General features: G+C 39.4%; 1 protein-coding gene across 19 annotated transcripts in view; it reads right to left on the reverse strand.

Moving 5' to 3' along the window:
• TUT7 (terminal uridylyl transferase 7) overlaps window positions 1-24321 on the reverse strand; it is a 62996-nt gene extending 38675 nt beyond the window's left edge. For 4 of the 19 annotated variants that reach the window (XR_007189815.2, XM_044391118.3, XM_044391116.3 and 1 more), the window contains exons 1-9: window positions 22448-24290; window positions 17016-17197; window positions 16590-16706; window positions 15902-16079; window positions 14222-14310; window positions 12049-12100; window positions 11242-11311; window positions 10321-10447; window positions 8927-9046 (exon numbers count right to left, since the gene is read on the reverse strand). Coding sequence is in view for 18 of the 19 variants with exons in the window: in XM_044391118.3 (XP_044247053.2) it covers window positions 8927-9046; window positions 10321-10447; window positions 11242-11311; window positions 12049-12100; window positions 14222-14310; window positions 15902-16079; window positions 16590-16706; window positions 17016-17197; window positions 22448-23012 (1500 nt within the window). In the remaining variant the exon portion in view is untranslated. Of the gene's footprint in view, window positions 1-8926; window positions 9047-10320; window positions 10448-11241; window positions 11312-12048; window positions 12101-14221; window positions 14311-15901; window positions 16080-16589; window positions 16707-17015; window positions 17198-19651 lie in introns of all 19 variants that reach the window. The other 15 variants (XM_057305694.1, XM_048218291.2, XM_057305693.1 and 12 more) reach the window with 13 other exon arrangements.
• Between the last annotated feature and the right edge of the window lie 743 nt (window positions 24322-25064).

Genomic DNA, 25064 nt, shown 5'->3' on the forward strand with positions numbered 1-25064 from the left:
GGTCTAAGAAACGTGGAACAAAGTTGAACAGGTTTCTTTATTGTGCAGTGGGCTTGATCACAGCCTTTAAACTGGCTAATGTGCATAATGAGTCATGGTGTGGGGTGTGAATGCGGTATTCCATTTCTCAAATATATTTCCACATCAAATGGGACTACTTTTTTGTTTTAGTACACGGAGTAATCCTTCTAAAACATAAGCCATCATGTCATTTCCCCTGCTTACAATGGTTTCCTTCTTAGGATAAAATTCAGTCCTTTCCAGGGCTTAGAAAGAACTTAGGTAATCTGTCCCTTTGCCACTTTTCTGTCCCACCTTCTCGATACATTCTCCCAGCTGGGAGGGCTACTCCCTCTGCTTCAAGGGCTCCTCCCCTAACAACCCTGGAGCCACACTCCCTGGCTGGCTGGTGCTTTTAGGGCTCTACCTAAGAAATCCTTTCCCACCTTCAGGCTGCAAAGATTTTTTTTTTTTCCTGTTTTCTTCTGAGAATTTGGTTATTTTATTTATGTGAGAGAGCGAGTGAGCAAAAGAGAGCATGAGTTGAGGGAGAGGAAGAGGTTGTAAGAGTGGGAGACTCTCTACCGAGCAGGGATCCCGACAAGGGGCTCAATCCCAGGACCCTGGGATCATGACCTGAGCTGAAGGCAGATGCTTAACCGACTGAGCCACCCAGATGCCTAGGGGATTTAATTATTTTATTTTATTTTATTTTTTACAAGATTTTATTTATTTATTCGACAGAGAGACAGCTAGTGAGAGAGGGAACACAAGCAGGGGAAGTGGGAGAGGAAGAAGCAGGCTCATAGCGGAGGAGCCTGATGTGGGGCTAGATCCCATAATATGCTGGGATCACGCCCTAGCCGAAGGCAGACGCTTAACCGCTGTGCCACCCAGGCGCCCCAATAATTTTAACTTCTACATTTAAGTCTTTGATCTACTTTGAGTTAATTTTGGGGTATGCTGGGAAGTAAGTATCTAGTTTTTCCAGGATCAACTGTTGAGAAGACTTTCCCCCAATGAAATGCTTAGGCACTTTTGTTGAAAACAATATTAATGCTTCCAATCCACAGATTTCATATGTCTCTACATTTATGTATGTTTTTATTTAATTTTCACAGCAATGTTCTAGTTTTCAAGTTAGAAGTCTTACACATCTTTTGTTACATTTATTCTTAATTAGTGTATGTATTCAAGCGGCATTGTTAATGGAATTTTTCAAAACCATTTTTAAATGTTGCTAATATATAAAAATACAATTTTTTTTGTATATTATCCTTCTATTCTATGCTCATACTAAATTTACCACTTAGCTCTAGGAGTAGTTTTGTAGTTTTCTGAGGATTTTCCATGTAAACCATCATGTTACCCGCAATAGAGAAACTTCTACTTCTTTTCAGGTTTTTATGACTTTTTATTTTCTTTCCTTATTGTAATGACCAGCACTTTCTTCAATTGTTGGGTAGAAATAATGTATGTGGTGGGGGCAGAGGGGGGACACACACCCTTTTTTGTCCACAATGGTACAGGTAAAATGTCCGGATTCCAACATTAAGTAGGATATTATCTACGGGTGTTTTTCACAAATGCCCATGTTCAGGCTGAGAAAGTTCCCTTCTGTTCCTAATTTGTAGAGAGGTTTTGTTTTTGTTTTTTAATCATAAATGTAGAATTTTCTCAAGTGTTTTTTTTCCTGCATCTATTGATGATCACATGGCTTTTTTCCTTTATTATTTTTGTATATTTGAGTGGATCTGTTAATATTTTGCTAAGAGTTTCAGTGTCCATGTTCATGAGAGATACTGGCATATAATAGTTTTCTTTTGTGTGTCTTTTGGTTTTGATATCAGGGTAATGCTGTTTTTTTTCTCCTCTTCTATCTTCTGAAAGAACTTATGTAGTTGGCATATTTCTTCCTTAAATGTTTGAAAGAATTCACCCGTAAAGTCATTTGGGCCTGGAGTTTTCTTCATATGAAGGTCTTTAATTACATATTCAATCTCTTCAGTGAATAAAGGGCTACTCAGGTTATTTTTTTCTTGAATGCTCTTTTTGTATTTAGTCTTATAAGGATAGGTCTCCTTGATCCAAGCTTTCTAATTTTTTGGTATAAAGTTGTTTATAATACTCTCTTTTTATCCATTTATGTCTATAAGATCTGGAGAGATCTTCATTCCTGATACTGTGTTCTCTTTTCATGAATCTATCAGGGGCTTATCAATATTACTGATCAGTTGGCCTTGTTAATTTTCTCTATTGCTAGTCTATTTTCTCTTTATTGATTTTGTCCTTATCTTTATTATTTCCTTTCTTCAAGAACTTACTTCGGGTTGGGCTCAGTCAGTTGAGCATCTGACTCTTGATTTCAGCTCAGGTCATGATCTCGGGGTTGTAAGATTGAGTCCTGCCTCAGGCTCCTACTCAGCCTGAGTTGCCTGTCCTTCTCCCTTCCCCTCTGCTTATGCTCGCACTCTCTCTCCAAAATAAATAAATAAAATCTTTAAAAAATAAGAACTTACTTTGAGTTTACATGGTTCATTTCTGGCTTCTTGTGGTGAAGATTGAGGTCACTGACATTAGACCCTTCTTCTTTTAAATTTAAGCATTCAAACCTATAAATTTCCCTGTGAACACTATTTTAGCTGCATCTCACAAATTTGGATGTGCTGTGTTTTTATTAAAATCTAGTCCAGGGGCGCCTGGGTGGCACAGCAGTTGAGCGTCTGCCTTCGGCTCAGGGCGTGATCCCGGTGTTATGGGATCGAGCCCCACATCAGGCTCCTCCGCTAGGAGCCTGCTTCTTCCTCTCCCACTCCCCCTGCTTGTGTTCCCTCTCTCGCTGGCTGTCTCTATCTCTGTCGAATAAATAAATAAAATCTTTAAAAAAAAATAAATAAAATAAAATTTAGTCCAAAATATTTCTAATTTCCTGTGTGATTTCTTCTTTGGCCCATAGATTATTTGTAAGTACACTGTTTAGTTTTCAAATATATATGATTTTGTCATATGTATTACCCATTACTGATTTCTAATTTAATTCCATTGTTGTCAAAGAATATATGATTTCAATCTCTTAAAACGCATTGAAACTTCTTTTTAAACAAGCACATATGGTCTATCTTGGTGAAAGTACAACATGCACTTGAAAACAAAAGTGCATTCTGCAGTTGTTGTGTGTAATGTTCCACAAATACCAGCTAGATCCAGGCTATTGTCAATAGCGTCTATCAAATTCCTTAAATCTTCACTCATGATTTGTTTAGCTAATACAGATGTCAACTGCCAAGGGCGTGTTAAAATCTCTTATTCTGATGGTGGGATAGATTTTGTCAATTTTCGGTTCATGTTTTTGGTGCTCTCTTAATAGACACAAACATTTAAGATTGTTTTGTCTTTCTGATGAATTGACCCTATCATAATGAAATGACCCTTTTTGTCTTCAGGTAACATTTCCTCTTTTAAAATTGATCTCATCTGGTATTGTAGAACTTTAGTTTGACCTTAATTCCCCCCCAGCTTTATTAATATAATTGATAAAAACTGGTATATTGTATATATTTAAGGTATATAATCTGATGATCTGATATACACACACATTGTGAAATGATTAATCACTGGTTTCTGATGAGTAGTTGGCCACCATTCCAATCATTGTTCATTTATGTAAGGTGTTTCTCTGGCTGCTTTTAAGTTGTGCTCTTTATTTTTGGTTTTGACTATCATGTGTTCTCCATGCTTCTTGTGGAATTTATTCTGTTTGAGGTTTCTTCACCTTACCATCTATAAATTTGCCTTTTTATCAAATCTGGGAAGTTTCTGGCTCCTTTATTTTCCTGTCCCATCCTCTAATTCCTCTCCTTCTAGGACTCAAATTACCCATAGGTTACTTTTTTTTTTTTTTAATTGTCCCTAAGTCCCTGAGGTTATTTTTTTCAAACATTTTTTTCTTCTTCAGATTAATTTCTATTCATGTTTTCACCTTCACTGACTCCTATGTCACCTCCATTCTGCTATGTCATCCAGTAAACTTTTTATTTAAAAATAATATATTTTTCACTTCTAAAATTTTTACTTGCTTCTCTACATTTTTATTTCTCTAGCTGATACTTCCTATCTCTTCATTTATTGCAAGTATGTTTCATTTATCTCATGGAGCATACTATAACTGTTTTAAAGTCTTTCAGAGTTCCTACATCTGGGTCATCTTGGGTTTGGCAACTGGATCTCTTTTCCCTTTTCCCTTGAGAGTGGGTCCCATTTTCCTTGCTCTTCATATACTGAGTAATTTTTGATTGCATTCTGGATATTGTGATACCATACTGTACTGCGAAAGTTCTGCATTCTTTATGTTACCCCAAAACATGTTGATACTTTTGTGGGTAATTAACTTGGCTACACGAACTGCAGACTGTCTGTCTCTGGTGGACGGCAATTCTGATCTCAGTTCATTTTTTTAAGCCTTAGCCTCAAGCCTGTTTTTAGTCTGCTTCACATGTGTGTTTTGAAGGTGTGTCATTAATTTTGGAAAATTCTGTCATTATTCCAAATTATTTCTTCTGTTCCTTTCTTTTTCTTCCTCTGATACTCCCATAATACATACAACTCTTAGTAACTGTCCTGCAGTTCTTAGATATTCTGTTCCATTTTCTTTTTTCATTCTTTTTTTTTTCCTCCTTGCTTTTTAGTTTGGGAAGTTTCTATTGCAGAAAGCACGATTCTTTTCCCCATCTGTGTCCAGTCTACTGATGAATCCATCAAAGGCATTCTTCATTTCTGTTACAGACTTTATTTCTAGTATTTCCTTTTGATTTTCTTAGAGCTTCCGTCTCTCAACTTGTACTACCCATCTGTCCTTCTGTGTTGTCCATTTTTTCTGTTCGAGCCCGTAGCATATTAATCTTAGTTGCTTTCATTTCTTGGTCTGATAATTACAATACTTGCTGAGTCTCTTTAAACTACGTTCTTTTGCCTTTTAGTATGATTTGTAATTTTCTTGTTGAAAGCAGGATATAGGGGTGTCTGGGTGGCTCAGTCGGTTAAGTGTCTACCTTCGGCTCAGGTCATGATCTCAGGGTCCCGGGATTGAGCCCCGCATCAGGCTCCCTGCTCAGTGGTGAGCCTACTTCTCCCTCTTTCTCTGCCTATAGCTCTGCCTGCTTGCGTGCACACGCCCTCTGGTCAATAAATAAATAAAATCTTTAAAAAAAAGCAAGCTGGATATACATCAACTTGGTAAAAGGAACTGACGTAGAAAGGCCTTTAGCGTGAGGTTTTATTTTGCTAGGAGTTAGGCTATGTTTACTGATTGTTGTAGCTGTAGATGTCAAGAGGCTAAAGCTTTCTCTGGTGTCCTTGTTTTTGTCTTCCCAGTTGTTTTTGGGTTTCCCAAGAGATTTCTTCTGAAATGATGTCTTTCCATTGTAATCCCATTTTATGCAGGAGCCCTAACAACGTGGTAAAGTCTAGGGGAAGGGAAGCATTGTATAGTTCTATGATCAGGTCTCAGTCTTCTAGTGAGCCTGTGGCCCTGGACTGTGACCTTGACAAAGCGCTTTCAATCCTCCCCACCTAAGGTAAGACAGGAAGTCTCAGGAAAGGGGATGGAGTTGGGTATTTTTCTCTTCCCCAGGTTGGTTAGGCTCTGGTAAAAGAGTTTCCCTTGAAGGCAGGCTTTTGTTTAGGAGAATAGTACACTCTGGGCATACTTCAAAATGGCGACTTTTTCTCACCCTGCCAAAAGCATGAGGGGATTTTTCTTGGATCTTCACCCTGAGAACCTGGTGGGGGTTCCTGGGGTAGAACCTGTGAAATCATTGGAAGGTTCCCTAGGACTGGAGCCCCTGCTATTTTTCATTCGCAGGCTTGTTCAGACTGAGCCTCCAGAACCACAGTCTAAGCCCTCCTACCCTGGTACTGGCTCTGTTCCTGGGCTTCTGCTCTAACAAGTTATAATTTGCTGTATTTGCCTGTCTCTCTCATTCTGGGGGCAGTGGCTTTCTCTGTGACCTCAATTCTCTGCAGGATGTAAGAAGAGTTGTTGATTTTCAGTTTGTTCAGTGTTTTTCCTTTTTGTGAAGACAGAGTGATGATTTCCAAGCTGCTTACAGGACAGACTGGACTGGTTCAGGAGTTAGTCAGAGACATGCTGAGTTTACACACAGAATTAAGGGTTCCAATTCTCAGTATCTGTCCCTTCCGGGTTTCCCCCCTTTATCCGGTGGCCCTAGTTCCTCTGGCCAGAAAGAGGGCTGGTTTTGCTATGAGAAGTGTGTGCCTTTAGGGTAAAGCCACAGAAGAACAGAAACTCGCTATGTGTTGGCCACTTGCTCCAAATTCTGACTTCTCTCCAAAGTCTGCTTGTGCTTGTGCAGTCTCCAGAGCCTTCACGTTGGTTTTTTTTGTGTGTTTAGTTGAGAATTTATAGCTGTTATAAGGATCACCTGGTCAGGAGGTTGTGCCTCCATATCATAAGTAGAACTTGACTTTCCACTGAGGGGAGGGGGAAAGAACTACATTTGTTCTCCTGCCTTGGTTCAGGAGCTTTACATTCATGATCTCATTTCAGAATTGTTCAGATGAGGACTCCAGGGCTCAGAGAAAATAAATAACTTGCTGAAGGTCATAAGGATATGCGTAAGTGACAAAATCTGCAGGAATCGTAGAGCTAGCAAACTTTAGACTACTCTTCTTTGCACTACACTACCTGGCATCCTTCGTGGGTAAATAACTGCTAAAAGCTAAATCTATATAATCCAAGATAAGGCAGATTCCAAAGAATAACTACTAGGAGACTAGTAAAATATTGTTGTAGGGGATAAAAGATGCTGAGAAGACAGGGTTACACCTATTCATCAGTCACAACTCGCTATGATTAACTTTTAGTCAAATCAAAGTCTAATAACAATACACAGGAGTAAAAGGTCAGAGAGGACAGCATCTGACATGGAAGAGGTCAGCACAGGTTGGGAGGGAATGGCCCAAAAATCTCTGAAGAGATAGATGAGGGTACAGAGGCATGATATCCTAAACTTCTTGACTGGGAATTTCATCTTATTCATCTGTGTATTCCCTTCAGGGCCAAGTAAATGACAAACATACACAGTGCTTTAAAGATTTTGAAGGAATTAACAGTTTAGAAACTTTTATAAACATAATTTTGAAATCCTCAATGCATTTTCTACAGAAATAACAATGTAAAATTTCTGGCACCAATAACGTACTGTTTAATTTCTTTTCCTGCACTTGCTTTATATTTCTATGACTCTAGCAGAAGCTTCTAGCATTGATCATTTTGGTTCAGGCAGTAGAGTGTGCCTTATTTGATCACAGAATTCAATCCATTTTTGGCCACCACATACCTGCTTCTGTCCTTAAATCTTAAATGAACAAGTGGTATAATCAAAAGCAAATTCAATGTCACTTTAGAGAATGTCAAGTACCACTGTCTAGAATACACTGGCCACGGAATAGGGCATTCATACTACTGTACTCTTAAGTGAATCCTGAGGAGAATCACATCACCAGAATAGAAACATCCTTTTTCCTGCATCCTCACATCAGTGACAGATGACTACTCAGAGGTGACCAGGTCACCAGAAAAGGTAGATCTCACTAAGATAATAGTGAGTATGGGAACACATACAATGTATTCTAAAGGCCCTCTCAGAAAGAGGAATCTAAGTGGTTTGGTTCCATCCTAAACTCCTGTCTCTACTGGATTAAAGTGAAAGGAAAACCTCAAAGACCTTCACAGGTCCCTTTTGGGTCTGATGGAAAGGGTTATTTATCAGCCAAGGGTTGACTCCATTCTCTCTTCTCTCCACCAGGAGAGCTATCTAGCAGACACCTACTGGGGCCCTGCATTCTTTCATTTTAGTACCACAAGTACAAAGAGAGTGCCCTTCAGGCCACTGGGACGCACAGCGGACTGTGATCCTTCTGCCAGGACAGAGTTTACAAAGGGCTCATTCTGCTTTTGTCTTTGTTCCTAGGACCCAGCAGATAAAGGTCCTTGCTCAATACTCACAATATATTAAGTACAAAGAAAAAAATTTTCCCTATAATCATATATTTTTTATATGTACCCATAGTTAAGCTACTGCTGTAGAATAAATTCTCCTTAAATGATGAGAATCCTGTGTACGGTAAGAAAGGTGGTTACGATACCACATGTGCCAAAATAAGCTTTTTACGAAGTGAGACTTTTTATACGGTAAGTATACATATAAGATTTTTATCAAGATAAACACCTAGGATTTAAAAGTGAGGTTTCTAAAACGATGAGAAGGGTATTTATTTTGACTTTGGGATGGAGAGTTCTTCAATCCTACTAAAAGAATAAATCAACTTTAATTTATGCAGAAAAAGAGTGGTCACATTACTGAATTCTAACTCATCTTAAACACCAAAGTATTATTCAAGAGGTGATGACAATGTTCTGCATCTTGCAGTGTAACTAGCAATCTCGACACTTCTATTTTCTTTTGTTTCACAGGGAATGGGGAATGCAGAGAGCTAAAAGACTAGAAACAGAAAGGAAGTTACAGCAACCAAAGGCTTCGTATATTCTGTCTGGAGGTGACTTGTAAATTTAAATATCTAGTTATAGCCAAAGGAAGTACGTACCAAAGGATAAATTTAATTCAGGTTCACACTGTCTTGTTAAAACTCTCAGGATCCTCTGTTTCACAAATTAAGTGCTTTTTCAGTTTAGAAAAGCAGTCCTATCCCCAGCAGAGTACACACCAGCATCTTGCAGTCAAATACACTAATATTTCAGCAGGGAGAGGAATGAATATTCATACTAGTAGGATAAATAAATTCATGTCCATTTTGGTTAAGTTTCTAGATCCTGAAATTATGCGTAAGCAATTGTGGCCCTGTAATAAAATCAGTATCAGATATATAAGCAAAAAAAGTTTTATACCCATGATCCTAGATAAACAGGCAGAAGAGGTTCCTTCCTCTGTTGAAGAAAGAAAATGGCCATCAGGGCAAACACATAAGGCGGCAAACCTCCTTCTTCAGGGCGATCTATACTGCAAAGCTACAAATGAGACAAAAAAAGGATAAGCATTCTTTTGTACCAACCTATCATTTATATAATTTGGTCTAAAACCTAAAACACCACAGTGACAAAAAGTAAAACTTCCTTAAACTTGGAGCAACCACATATTGTGATGTTGAGTGGCAACCTCAATGTCAAATTTTTAATCTAATATTTGTTATTTCTTTTTTTGACATCCACGGCAAATCCACTCAACTTGGTTAAAATGCTTGTTAGTGAAATCAAAATGATGGCTCAATCCCAAGTGCAAGCCAACTGGCTCTGCTTAGTTTATTGGTCCCCTCATCTGAACCTACTGCCTTGAAAATTCATGCTTTGCTCAGAAAGGTGGTTGGGGAGAGAATGTAGTCAAACTCATTAGCACCAACAGGAATAACAATTTAAAAAGCATAGCCCACTTAGTGATGAAGCAGGAAGCAGCTTTCAAAGGATAGCATATTGTAATTATCAATTCACCTGGTTAAGACCAGTGCAATCCTCTGCTTATCCTGGACCGCAGCAATAGGAACTATATATTGTTACTGCCACATTTTTTTTTTTTTAAGATTTTATTTATTTATTTGTCAGAGAGAGAGAGCGCACAGGCAGGGGGAACAGCAGGCAGAGAGCTAGGACTCCCGATGCAGGGCTTGATCCCAGAACCCTGGGATCATGCCCTGAGCTGAAGGCAGCCACTTAACCGACTGAGCCACCCAGGTGCCCCTGTTACTGCCATATCGTAACCAGTAAAGCACTAGCTGTCCTCTATAAAGTACCTACACCGAATCTCAATTTTATAATCGCGATGGGACCTTAGGTTTTAAGGAAATACTAAATGCTCTAATAGATATCGAGATATCATATTTAAAACATAGAAATGCAAGCACCAGCAGAGAGTGGCTTCCATTTTTTTGGAGTCTCTGGGTATATGATTGGAAATGGTATCTCTCAAACATTCCTGCCTAGGAAGCACACTGGGAAACTAGTTAGAATGCAAATTCTTGGGCTATATCCTACATTTGACCTACAAATCTGATTTTTAATAAGCACTATAAGTCATTTTGATCTTTTCAGCAATACTGTTATAGTGAAATAGAAACACTAAATTTTCCTTTCTGTAGACATTAAAATTTCTGTTCCAATACTCAGATGCCTACTCTCTTCATGTCTATAAATAATGCATCCAAACATTTAAGATTAACCATGCAAAAATCAAAGCATACTGTTTATGCATACATAGGATGTGCTCACGCATTTAAAGAACTCAAACTTACCTTTGCCCAGTACCTAAAGGCAATCACCAAAGGAACCAGCTTGTTTTCAAGTTTTCCAAGGGCAGTTAAATGGTTTGTTGTCAAACAAGCATTTTCATTTCCTGCACTCACTTTACAAAGAAGACCGCTGGGGGGGTAAGGGTGGGGATGGGAAAGAAAAAGAGAAAGATAAAAAGCATTACTCAGCTATCATTTACACTGACAATAACTAATTTGCACTAATAATAAATATGTTCAAAATGAAATAAAAAACAAAATCTCTATGGGTCATTTTAGGTCATTGCATTAAGAAAAAGATAGGGCAGCTATTCTCTGAGCGAACTTTATTTTTCAGAACTAAAACTCTGTATTTTCATACATTAAAACTATTTCTGGGGGGAAATGAAAATTAGGAAAATACTGTAAAATGGTTCAAATGGGAGTAGGAATTCATCTTTGTAAAAGTAAAAGAGTGTTTTCCCAAGAGTTGGAGGAATCTGCCTAATGAAGAATCATTACAGCCTACAAACCACCCATGTACTGTGGTGATGGTAATGCTTCCAGATGGAGGAAGAGACACATGGGGGAAGTCACACTAATTGTTATTCAGCACTGCTAAAAATGCTGCTAAAAAGGATGGCAAAGTAAGGTGGCTACAGCAAGTAACCCTTCGATAAAGTTGTTTTTGACTAAAATGAAGTGGGTCAAAATGCTTCCTTCCTCTGCTGTTTCCTTTCAAATAATTTTATTCTTTTAAAAATAAAACACCTTCTCCTCTTGCATCAAATGCCAAAAGTATAGAGAGAATGCTAACAGTGAGCCTGTGAAATTAACCACATAAGGAGCTTGTTATTCTAGAAACTGGACATGAAGATGTAATAAAGTACATGAGCTCCTGGCAAATTTCTATTTAATATAGAAACAGCTTAAAGAAACGGAGACCTTTGCTTTTCTCTGCATACCACCACTGGCACCCTAGCGTGGAAGTCTGCATCAACATCAATAAAAGAGTCTGAGGAAAGAAGAAAAAATATTAAGTAGGTTAATTAAATCTCTGTTTAAAAGCCCAACTAGATGAAGTACAAGATGTGACTTAATCTGTTCGGCCTTTGAAAGAGGATTATGAAATAAAGCTCCGAGATGACTTGAAGAGGGAAACAGTATTATGTACAACAATCAAGTAATCACTTTAATTTAAAACCCTTATTTTGCAACTCACGTTTGATTAGAAATGACTACAGTAGGGAATCAGAATATTTAAGTGTTATGGGGATAAGGTAATTAGAATTGTGGATAGGATATATTCAAGAACAAAACTGCTGCAAAAGCTACTAAAATATCTGGGCTCAAAATACATTTTGACTGAAGTAGGAAGAAATGTTGAATGTTTCATTCAAACCAAATAAGAAGGATGGGAAAGACTAATTCATGGGGTGAGACGGTTTAATGAGGCCTATGGAGAGCGTAAAAAGTCATCAAGTCCTAAGCTGGACACTACTTTGGACAACTGATAACCCTAACCAGAAGCAAACATTTGGTGATTTATTAATCAGGGTTGGGTCATACCTATTTATCGTCTGTAAGGTATTAATTTAAACCACAGAATGGTTTTCTGCTTGGATATTACCCATAGAAATAATTAAAACACACATGACTTCCTATTTTCAACATCTGACAAATAAGATATATCCAAACTATAGACAAAAGAAAGAAAATTAAGAGCAAAGCGTGGAAAGAATTTGGCCTTACCGCTGTTCTTTAAACATTCTTGAACAAGTAAGAGAACATCCGGCTGAGACATCTAGGAAACAAATCAATGAATACATCACTAATCCATAAGTACTGTTGTTTCACTGAGATAATACACTGTTATCTGAAGTTATCCAAGCTCCTTTCCAAATTAGAAAGCACACTGCTACCCCAGCAAATAAATCAATCTTTATGCCATGTGCACACATCAGTCAGAGACAGAGATGAACACCAAATGAGGGCAAGTGACCTGTTACAGTTAACTCCTGGTTAACGAATTCCTGAGGTAATCAACCTCTCCACAAATCTCCAAGACACGAAACCGTTCATGTCACTTCTCCCTCTATGACTACTTCAGTAGATTGCTTGCTGGTCTCCACTTTCCAGTCCTTGCTCCCCGTAGGAACCACAACCATTTAACATCGTAAATCAGACCGTAAATCAGACCTAGTCGTGCCCCTCCTTAAAACTCTCAATAGCTTCCTACTGCCCTTAGGTCACAGTGAAACTCTTTACCAAGGCCCACAGATCCTGCATGTTGGGTCCTCTGTCCTAAACTTAAGGCTGATTTTTTCTCTTGGTCCCTCCACCATGGCTATACAATCATCCGTCAGCTCCTTGACTAGGCCAAGCTCCGTAGGGATTTAGGGTGTTTACAAACACTGCTCCCTCTGCCTGAAACACTCATCTTTTCACTTCCTCATTCCTTTTCATTGTTTAGAGCCTAGAGTCAATGTCATCGGGGCCTTCCTGACCGCTGCAGCTACACATCCCCTGCTCTTTTCTGTCACAGAACCTTGTTTCCCTGCATAGCTCTCACTATAATTAATCATATATATATGTAATTACTTATCTCCTCCACTAGGTATGACTTCCACGAGGGAGGAATCCTACCTGTTTTGTTCTCTGGGATCTAGGATAGTGCCTGGCACACAACATGGATTCAGTGAGTATTTGCTCAATGAATGACCACAGCAAAATAACTGCTATGCTGGTAAATTACTAATTAAAATTGAAGGTTAAAAGATGAGTAAAATCTATTGGTCAGCTGACCACGCCGCTGTAGCAGTCAGGGATGGCTGTACGACAGAACATCTTGGGGTGATGCCCAGGAATCTTCTTTATTATTTTTAACTAGCAACCCAGGTAAATGGGCATAAACTATCTGCACACTGGCCTGGGGACCCGCCAGCGGATGAACAGATGATCAACTAGAGTGCCTTCCAGATTCAAAACGGACTCACTTACATCTTTTTCAATCACATTTAAACCAGAAATCCAGGCTAGGCGTGGTTCTTCAAAAGCATAATTATTTTAACAAAGTAGGTGTACAAAAGTGGAAACTGAGGAGTGAATAGAGCTTTCAGGTCACAAATGTTTCCATGTCCACACTGTTTAAAATCTGAAATCCGGGGCGCCTGGGTGGCTCAGCCGTTAAGCGTCTGCCTTCGGCTCAGGTCATGATCCCAGGGTCCTGGGCAAGAGTCCCCCAGTGGGCTCCCTGCTTGGCAGGAAGCCTGCTTCTCCCTCTCACACTCCCCTTGCTTGTGTTCCCTCTCTCGCTGTCTCTCTCTGTCAAATAAATAAAATCTTTAAAAAAAAAAAATCTGAAATCCCTCTCTGACATTGGAAAGTTGACTTTACCAAGATAATTTAATCTTCTCAAGTTAACAGAATCTAAAAAGCCCCATTAAAGTCACATAGTCAGAAAACCAGCATTTCGGGGCGCCTGGGTGGCACAGCGGTTAAGTGTCTGCCTTCGGCTCAGGGCGTGATCCCGGCGTTCCGGGATCGAGCCCCACATCAGGCTCCTCCACTATGAGCCTGCTTCTTCCTCTCCCACTCCCCCTGCTTGTGTTCCCTCTCTCGCTGGCTGTCTCTGTCTCTGTCAAATAAATAAATAAAATCTTAAAAAAAAAAAAAAAAGAAAACCAGCATTTGAAGAAAATATAAAAGATCTGTAGAGTAAAAACTACAAAAATCTGTACAGTATTAAAAGAAATGCTCTAAAATCGAAGGTCGGCAGAAGAGCACGGAACTGGAAATTTTAGGGGAAAAAGCTGCCACTTATATTATCTTCAAGTATCTAAATATACTCTTAGATAGCTCACACTTGAAAAAAAGAATTTCCATACCACTCTGTGAAAATTCCAACATTTTATTTTGTACTTACAATGGCTGGAAATTGAACGTCGATATTTACATCTGAATTTTTGAAACCCAATCTGCTACAGGATGACCCATATAATCTCAGAGAACAATCTGAAAAAAAAAAAATTAAGTCATAAATAAAGTGAAATTTCTCGAACGTCGTAACAAAACACTGCTATTTCAGAAACGGAACCATCAATTGAAACTACACATGAAAGTAAGACAGTATTCAAGTCTGGTATAAATAAACAAAAAGGAATGGTTGACTCTTTGCTCTTGTCTTCATTTCATTTTATTTAACAGGGAAGCCTATATTGTCTGTAGTTTAGCTTAACAGCTACTCTTTCATGACAACTGTAGAACATGTTTTAAAAAATTCTAAATTATTTTATGTTTTGTGCAGAAAATAATATTTGCAAGGATTTTTACAAAGTGAAAGTAAAAATGGATGCCTAACTTTGTCTTATATTCATAAACCTGCTAGAATACTAAAGAGTTAATGCAAACATTTCACCTTTTAGAAAACACACGCAGGTGTAATTTACTGTAAAGATCATGTTTCAATGAAATAACCATAAAAATGACCTTCAACATAAAGTTACTTTTCAGTATGACTATGAATAAAAAAACCCTTAACATGATATACTCTCTTTAGGAAAACTTTTGAAAAATAATTACAATATCAACTTAAAATGCTAGGCAACAAGCAATTCACTCTTCAGAGGAAGACATGTGCACATGCATGCATGCATGTGTGTGTGTGTGTGCTGCCTATATTTATTTATGGCATTTTCCCCCCAATGTTTTACTACTACTATGCCAAAAAATTATCTCCTTCCCATCAGGGGATTTTGTGGGGTTTTTCAGGTTTATTAAGTCAAGTGATTTCTTTGAATTTTAACCGTTTTCCATGACAAAGTACATTAAATTTTATAATGGAAATCTACAGCAAAAATCATTGACATTACAAATGCCTTTCTAGGTACTTGGCTATAACACAAAGAATGAGATACAGATATAATGAAACGAACAGATTCTTGCCCTTTATTTTTATGAAAGTATACACAAGTATGAATGATATGCTATATGAATGCTCTTTCAGTAGGACAAACAGTTCTATGGGCCATATGGTGATAAAACTTTGAATGGTGATTCCAATCCTAACTGTGGGTTAGAATCACTTGTGGAGCTTTCTAAAAAACAGTTTTCTGTGGCTCCATAGACATAACCTGGAAAATTAATCAACAGTACACAAAATCTATTACAAAACAGGTTCAGAGCTCATTTTAGATGTTGCAATTCTTTTTAAAAGTGGTTAAACAGAACCTTTTTCAGACACACAAAACCTGAGAATGACTTGAATATACTTTTTATTTTAACTCAAAATGTTGCGTCAATTTGAATAGGTAGGAAGGTAAACGGGTAGATACACAAGAGTCCCACAGTGCCCTCAAAATCTAGAGCATTTAACTTAAAGTACACGTGTACAATGAAATTCATAACGAAGACAGGTTTAATGACAGCGCACGTAACAGTCTCTGTTACCTTGGGGGAAAGCCAAAAAGAACAAAAACACACCAAAAATTAAGAGCTTCAGGACACGGTAACTCAATTTCTATTAGATGAAAATTACTACGGGTTGGAAAAATGCATGAGGCACTTTTAGGTAGCTAAATATTAGAAAAACAAATCTAGAAAATACCTGGTAACTTGTGTTGGAACACATTTTCCATGATACGTTTAATTTCTAGTCTCTGTTCCAAGTTCTCATTGTGTAAGCCAAACTCCTGTACCACTTTGTCAATGGCAATACCAATTGCATTTATCTGGGAGGGTGTAGGCGGGGGTAACGTAGTGAGCAACTCTTCCTCTTGCTTCTCCTTTTAAGATCAATATTGAGATTAAAAATGACTCACACAGTTTTTTTACCTTCTACCATTCACTGAGACAACACCCTGTAGAATATTCTGGAATATTTTTCTTAGCTCTCCCTCTCACCTTAGCTGTGTTAGTCTTCAGCTCATCAAACACATATACTTCTTTATGCACATAAAGTGATAATAGAAGGCAGGCAAAAATAAGGAAAAAGTGCAGGGAAATAACATTAAAAGCAGCAATGACAAATTATTTGCTTTATTATTACTGGCATAAGGGCATATACCGAGGTCCCATCAATGACTTCACTCATCCTGATACTGTTCTTAATGAAATTCACAAGACTGCCCAGCAAAACATATCTGACCAATGTGAAGTATTTTGGCTAAAATAAATTCGGTAATATAAGTAGTGAAGTTATTAATATCATAGCCTTAAAGAGAGGAAAGTCGCAAAGATGACAAGTAAAAACAACTGACAATTAAACATATCTGTTTGGGTCACATTAAACTTACCTTAACATTTTTCTTGTGCCTCTTCTCTTTGATATGCTTATGGGCAAATGCAATGGATTCAATTAAAACATCACAAAGTTTGCAGGTGTACTTAGCTGTAGGGTAGTTTCTTGGTCGCTATAATTTGAAGAGATTTAGAGAGACATATATACGTATCTTCCAAAACGTAGGCAAACAAAAGTTAGCCAGAAATGACTTCCCCATCACTTTAAAAACTGTTAATATATTATTGTCATTCTTTACCACTATCCTATAGTCATTTTTTGGAAGTGATTTTATTAAATCAAATCAAGTACCACTTTGAACTCACAGTGCTTAAATGCTAATAACTGTAGTAGGATACCCAACTTATCAAAGCACATGTTCCAATTACTAGCATGGTTTAAACCAAGACAAGGATTTTAAGTAACAAATAAAAGACGTTACCCTTTTAAGCCTGTCAATGAAGTCTCTTTTTAATCGCTCCTCTGCCTGCTGTAAGCCCAGGAGCTCTTTCGTTGAAAGCACAGACTCGTCAATCACGGGGCCTTCCAAGTCTCCGTCCTGCTCATTTTCCTCATTTCTAGTCCTACGTGGCTTCCGAGGTCTGGACCTCTGCTTCTTGTTTTCTTAAGTTAGGGGGAAAATATTATTGGCAATATTGAGTAATACCACTCTGACAAAAAAGCAGACCATACATATTTATTCATACATATTTATTAACTAAAGAATGTGATTATTTGAATGACATCTGAACACAGCAAAAGGAAAGCTCTTCCATGGATAAAATGTGTGAATACTCATTGACCACCTCATCTGGATACAGCAACCCAAAGGAATCCTCTTTTGGGAATACTGGAAAAGAATTTGCTTCAACCCTACGATGTGATTTTATCATTTCTTCCAAGCATACTCTGAACATACTTAGCAGCAGTAAAAATTATTCTCTGAAGGCAAGTGTACCTGTAATTCTAATACACCTAATATGTTATAATATACAATATAAATATATGGAATATATTCTAGTATACCTGTTATTCTAACGAAAACTATCCACATTTGTTCTCATTTTTTGTAAGTGAACAATCTCAACAGAGCAAAAACGGACGCTATGATCTCCAAAGAACTCAGAAATCAACTACATTCTTACGTGGAATGAAAATCCATCATTTACTTGTAAATTTAGCTTTCATGTAATTGGGCCCTCTCCCTATACGGATATAAGAAGTCCAGGCCAAAATTTTATTTACTGGGGACAACCAGTTCCTATCTTATCTTTACTTTCATTTTAGCTTCTTTGGACAGCCTGCACGCTAAGCACATTTCAAAGAAAAAAGGCCATTGGTTAAAATAAAAGTTTTCTACAAGTATAGACTAACTCATTTAAACTCTACTGTTAGTTCTACAATCTTTATAACTAATAAGTGAATCTGTTCCCTTTTTTAAATGTACAACTTTTCTACCTGTGAAACTGAAGAGGACTGTGGGATTGATCTATAAACATTTTTTTAAATAGCTTTGATAACATCTATCAAGCTCTGAAAATAAATCTATCCATATTACACATGATTAAAATAGAACTCATTTCCCCAATTAAAATTGTGATAAATGGTTTGAATAATGTTTAAATGGCTAAAATATAAACCTACCAAAAAGCCTGCATGAGGCAACTCCTATTCCTATATCAAGTTTTCAGTGGAACTCATTTCTTGTACAGCAGTTACAACGAATCAGTTGGCTGAAAAAGCTTCTGAGTCAGAAAAGGAAGGTACAGGATCTCTAATTTGCAAAAAGCTGTTGCCAACAGCTCTAAAGGAAAAGTAGCAGCACTGTGCTCAAAGTACTGTAAGATGAATATATAACGAAATGCTATAAATTGCTTCTATAATATAATAAACGGCAATTGAAAGAAATTAAAGTATTGGGACAAATAGTTGTTGTTTTTATAAAAAGCCATCAGACTGGACCAAACAAATAAAATACTAAAAGGTTAAGTAGTCATTTGCAGAGAAAAACCAGTCTACTGTTAATACTTGCTTTTTAACACTCCCCTGCTCCCAATTAAATTACCACCATCTTTTAAGGACTGTGCTCTCGGTCTGCATCAATTTCTGAGATAAGCACTTCTTTTAACTTAGAGGTGTGTCTGTTCTCATTTAATTTGCATATCTTTACAAGCTCTACTCTAACTAATTACATCTGATTTCAGTGTTCATAACAAGTTTCTTACTTTGGCAAACACTCATTAGAGATTTACACCAATATGTGCAATACCCATTAGAAAAGTCCACATTAGTTCATAAAACAGTAATTGATATGGAACCAAATCCCTTTTTTTAACTCCTCCTCTCTTGAATCACAAAGACTTTTTATGTAACTATACTTGCTGTCATCTTCCAGAATGACAATTTCCCTCCAAAGAGCACGATTAAGTTTTTTCTTTTTAAAGATTTTATTTTTAGGTAATCTCTACACCCAAAGTGGGGCTCAAACTCACAACCCTGATATCAAGGGTTACAGCTCCAACTGAGCCAGCCAGGTGTCCCACTCCTTATTGTTTTTATACAGAGGAGTGGATGGTTGCAGAAATTCTGTCTGATGATGATGACGATGATGACGGCAGCTGTCATTACTGAGTATTTTTTATGCGACAGATGCAATGCAAGCCCTTTATGTGCATTGCCTCATTTAATCCCTGTAGTGATCCTGTCATGGATGCTGATATTATATCCCCATTGTACAGATGGGGAAATGCTGGACCAAGGAAATAACTTGTTCAGGGACTAATGACTAAGTGAAAGTAATGGGATTTAAAATAAAGATTAAAGCATGGCTGGAATTCTGAAAATCAGCCTTTTATCTAACACTATAAGCACCGGAAAGAACTTACTGAAATACCCCCTTGTAGCACATCCATTCACATCTAGACTAGACCATAACCGACAAGACAGTATCACCTTCTGAACTGAGTTTCACAGGACTGCATGATAAGAACAGTCAAATAAAATCTCACTGAAGGGAATCTTGAAAGACAAAGCAGGGTATTGCTAAAAAGTTCCCACAATTACGTAGAGGAAGACTACCTGGCTCATCGCAGGTGTCTTGTAACATGAATTCTCTATATACAGTATTCCAAGTCTCCCATGTTTTATTTGCATATGGCCCATTATTCCATTCACAAAGGACATGTGTATATGAGTGGATATTTTCCAGCTAAGATCACTAATGGCATTGTCCCAAATACATTAAATTGGCAATCTAGGATATTTGAGGGATGAAGTACAGGGCGGTAACGTAGAACTGAAAAATAGAAAATAAGTATTAAAAAACAAAGCAACTCTAAGATAATTTTTACTGTCTTCTCATATCATTTAATGAGACCCTTCCTTAATAAGACAGAACTCTGATTCAAGGAAAGTTTCAGTCCCTTTAATGAGGTCCTTTTTAGGATCCTGAATACAGTGCAAAGTTTATACCTCAAATTGAATTTCTCTCTACAGTAAGTCATTTTATACCAAAGCTTAATATTTCCCTTATGAAGATATCCAAGGGCTAGAAGCTGAACAGTCCTTCATCTAGCAATTGTGAAAGCACACACCTAGTTTTCATATAGAGAGAACACGGGGGTTTGGGGATTGTCTTCAATTAAAAGGACAGTAAAAATGCATGTACTTCCTGTTCAAAACCACTTAAAAGTAACTTTTTTAGTTGCTTTTCAGACTAAACAAGAATACATATACAAGAAGTTTTTAGTCTGTTAACAGTCCCTACTAATGTCTGTCTGGTTGCAAACTTTTATTCTATAAATCTTTGTTTTCATAATGCTACTCGAGACCAACTTTTTCTTTTAAAAGACTACTGGTAACTGCGTTAAGATGACCATGTTCTACCTGAATACAGTAATACAGAAATACTTATCTACACAGACTTTTAGAAAGAAAAACACCAATCAAAAGCCAAGAAATTATCAATATGCCTTTGGTTTCCCTCTGTCAGATTCAAGGTCCAGTGAGGCTGAGTTAATGGCCAAAGCAGCACAGCACTGAGCCTCAGTTCCACTTCCACATCCACCACCCCGCTAAAAGAAATTTAACCTCCCAGGCCACAGCTGCTTGCTTGGAAAAACTATGATTGTACCCTGATGTATCACGACAAAAGCACTAGATCAGACAATTCCTTCAATTTCTTTCTAGCTTAAAGATTTACGCAGCCAAGATTTTCTCTCTCCTGGGATTCCTTTAACACCTCATTCTATTTCTGCTATTTGATACAAGGCATATTCTCTTGCTTTTCCCACCTTAAGAGATACAAAACAGCACCTTTTCTCCCATTTAATACTATCATAAGACCCCCTGGGGTGCCTGGGTGGCACAGCGGTTAAGCGTCCGCCTTCGGCTCAGGGAGTGATCCCGGTGTTATGGGATCGAGCCCCACATCAGGCTCCTCTGATGTGAGCCTGCTTCTTCCTCTCCCACTCCCCCTGCTTGTGTTCTCTCTCTCGCTGGCTGTCTCTGTCTCATAAATAAATTTAAAATATTCTTTAAAAAAAAAAATACTATCATAAGACCCCCTAAAGATAACAAATGATGTTTTCTCTGTTAAGTGTTCTAAAAGTCCAGATCACAAGTTCAAATGCCTTAGTAGTAACATGCATAAATGTAAACTGGCCACTGTGAGATAACACGTAAGAAAAGGGCTTCTGGATACCTAAGCGAGTGCCAACATTGCCTAGACGCATTTAGTTGAAAAAAATTTTAAAGTGCCGGCCAATTTGCCACCCATTCTATATGGTCACTAAAAAAAGGCTTACAGCCGGGCACCTGGGTGGCTCAGTCAGTTAGGAAGCGTCTGCCTCTGGCTCAGGTCAGGATCCCAGGGTCCTGGGATGGGGTCCTGCATACAGCTTCTTGCTCAGCAGGGAGCCTGCTTCGGCCTCTTCCTCTCCCTGAGCGTGTGCTCGTGCATGCTCTCTTTCTCGCTCTCACACTCTCTCAAATAAATAAATAAAATCTTAAAAAAAGGCTTACAGCCAATATATTTAACAACCCATTTTTTCCAAGCATAATTTACATTTTCAGATTAAATACTGTTTTACTTTTCCTTCATATTTATGAGTTTATTTCATTTCAGCATTTACTGTTCATTAGATAATTTTCCTGTTTATAGAAATCATTGCTACATGGACAAAATCTACTATTCATCTTTTAGAAAAATGTATAATCACTCTGAGGCAATTATTATCAAGAACAGAGGGCACTCAGAAATGGGTTTTGGTACTACAGAAACTAACAGGCAAAATTTTTATCTGTATTTCTGACTTTCAAAACTTAATGTGTCCCAGCCTGTTTGCCATGGTCACTTTTGGAAGAAAAAAAAAATCTTGGACTACTCTCCTCTGGAGACTGCTGCTCCATCCAAAAGACATATAACCCTCTGTGACAGGAAACATAGTCTGTATTGTGTACTTATGTTGAATACAATTTTTTTTTAGCTTTATATTCTGTCATTTATATTACGGACACGTTCGCTATTCAAATACAAAATTACAATACACAATTTAGAAAATGCATATACACCACTCAGAAAGTATGACAGAGTCCTCAGGGTGATAGAGTCACCCTCTTCTGTAAAAGGCACCCATGGGAAATACGTTTACTGAAGTAAAATCAGCCTCATAGCAAAGTGAACTTTTAAAGTGACCGGTACATGCACTGTGTTGAAGTTGCCCAATTACCATGATTACAATTTTAAAGTATTCACATTAAATAAGCAGGAACTATGAAAAATCAGAACTGCATTGCTGAAAATAATAAACGTAATCTGGATGAAAAAGACATTGTGACTTTGGGGTTGTAACTTGACAAGTTGGAACACATTACCAGGGCTTCCCGCTTCCATTTCTGACATTGTTTCTAGGCTTGTCAAGTCTTTATGAAGTAGTCGTCTTACAGTTCTGCAGCCTCTTCCATCTTGCCACCTATATCCATCCTCACTTTCTTGAAAGGAGTCTTTTCTTGGTCGGTTTATAACAGGAATTCTAGGTCCAGGTTTAAATTCCCTCCGACTGTCTGAATTACCAGCAAGTTCATCTGAGAGCCATCTCTTACTCTGATCTTTGTGGTTGTCATTTATCCAAGCGGGTTGACTGTAAATTGGGTTTTTAAATGCATAGGGATTGCTGGAAACAGCATATGGTCCTTTTCTGGGGGTATTCCCATAGTTCCCTGGTGTTATTTTTTTTTTTGGAAGGCCTTTTTCCATTTTACTGCTATGGCCTTTAGCATAATCATCCATTATTAAATAATCTTGCTGGGGGTGACCCCTTCTGAAATCCTCATCATCTATAGTCCCTCGGTCTTTAGCACGTTTCACAAAGTAAGGTTTTGGTGCATCTCCCATGGTCTTTGACTTCAATTTTCTTACTCTGCACCTGAAAGAAGGCATTTTGGGAAATCATCAAACTACAACAAGATATCATACCAGGCATATGAAATACCACACGTTTATTGCACAGATGTTCAAAAGCCTATACGAACTCTTTTTTTCCTAATTTCCATCACATTCTAATAATGAGCACATTACACTAGAAGTTGGGAGGCTTGAATCCTGTAATATCTTCACGAAAATTAGTACTTACTATTTAACACGAAGATTACATCTGTAACTAAGGGAAGCTCCCTACAGTCTCGAGAACTGCAGTATTAAAAAATGTTACTCATATCAAGTCGGTTGTCCTTACCTACAAAACAAAAGCACTTCTCCACAAAACCAAACCAAACCCTCATTCCCAAGCCTATGTTGTTAGAAAAATCCGGAAACAGTATTTAAAAAAAAAAAAAAAAGTTGGCAATTACTTTTAAGTGTTATACAAAGTAACCGAAACTTTCTGTGAACGTAGCTCATCGCCACTTTTCTGTCCCTTCTCCGTCCTCCAGGGAAGGGCCTCCGCTCCCCTCACCACCACTATTCAGAACGACGGGCTTCGGTCTTCGGTCGCTTGGGCTGGGGAGGAGCTCGCTCCCCATCAAGGCTCCCCTCGTCAAAGGGGCTAGGTTTCTGACTAAGAGACAACTCCAGCTAACCTCCCCAGTCCTCATTCTCTAACCCCAAACAAGTTTGGTTTTGTCACGGACAGCATTTCTCCCTCTTCGACCCCCGTCTATTGCCCCACCCCCAATCTGCCTCAGTTTCCACCCTTCGAGGCAGGAGGCAGAGAAAGAGGAGGCGTCCCCGCACTCCTGGCCACGAAGCCACCTCGGGGACCAGGAAGCAGGAAGTGACCTGCCTCCTCGATGGGGTTCCGGGGTCCCCCTGGCCGGCCAGGAGGCCGGGGCCGAGTGCCTCCACCCAAGTCCCTTCTTCTCCGGCGCCGGCAGGGTCTGACACAAAGTGAAGATGCGGACTCGAATCCGACAGCTCAGTCCCCGCCGGCCTGGGGGCTCCCAGGTGCTCGCAACTGGGGCAAGGAGGCCGGCGGGGGATGGAGCCAACGCTTCTCCCGGGCCGGGCCCGCCCTCTACTCCGGAGACCAGGGGTCCCACCGGAGACCCACCCCGGAGGCTCGTCGGGGAGGGACGCGGGGAGAAGGCGCCCCGGAGCACTCACCACCTCCGCCGCGGTCCCCCGCCTCTTCCTGTCCCGGCCGGGCTCCCTCTCCGTGTTTTCCTTCGGCCCCACTTCCGGCGCTCAGCGCTGTCTCATTGTGCGCGATTAGGAGCCGGCGGTGCCCCCGCCCGAGCGATCCGCCGCGCACGCCGGAAACGCGCGCCGCGCCCGCAGGGCCGCCCGCCGCCCCGCCCCGCCCCCGCCCCGCCCCTCCTCCTTCCGCCGCGGCCGTGGCGCGCGCCCTCCGGGGCTCCGGAGCCCGGTCGAGCTGGGGAACTCCCGCTCCGCCCCTCCTCTCTTCGCCCGGCCCGGCCGCAGCGAGGCCGCCGGTCTCTCCTAGGCCTTGAAAGCACCGCGGAGGCGCGGGGAACAAGCCTCTAGGTCTCCGCGGGAGGCGCGGAGCTCGGTCGACTCGGACGCCCGGCGGCTCGGCTTTGCCCCTGGATGCTCTTGGTTGCGTCTGAGTCTGAGGCCTCGTGGCGCTCTTGCTGTTTTTTTCTGACAAGTCCGAGTGATTTAACGACTCAGCGAGGTCTTAATTGCCTACCCTTTAGAAATGTCAGTGTGTAAGCATCCGCTGTTCACCCAGATCTGTGTGGTCAAGAGAGACGCTCTGCTTTTTTTCTTAGGTTGTCTACGGATTCGTTTTACTTAAGGAAACAAAACCGTGTTTTCAAAGAATATGTGTCATCGCAAAGGGTGATCCGGGAGAGTCATATTCGAATTTTTGAACGACGAAGGCACATATGGAACTCGCGAACAAACAACGCGGCGTTCCCTTTCTTCTTTTGACTGTGTTACCTTCCTTGCTGTCATGTTCTAAATGCGTCGGAAGCCTCGAACAGCTAATAAAATCAGAGAGCGTTGGGAAAGTGTGACAGTTTTGGTTTC

This window comes from Ursus arctos, unplaced genomic scaffold (genome assembly GCF_023065955.2).
Source record: "Ursus arctos isolate Adak ecotype North America unplaced genomic scaffold, UrsArc2.0 scaffold_33, whole genome shotgun sequence".
Lineage (NCBI taxonomy): Eukaryota > Metazoa > Chordata > Mammalia > Carnivora > Ursidae > Ursus > Ursus arctos.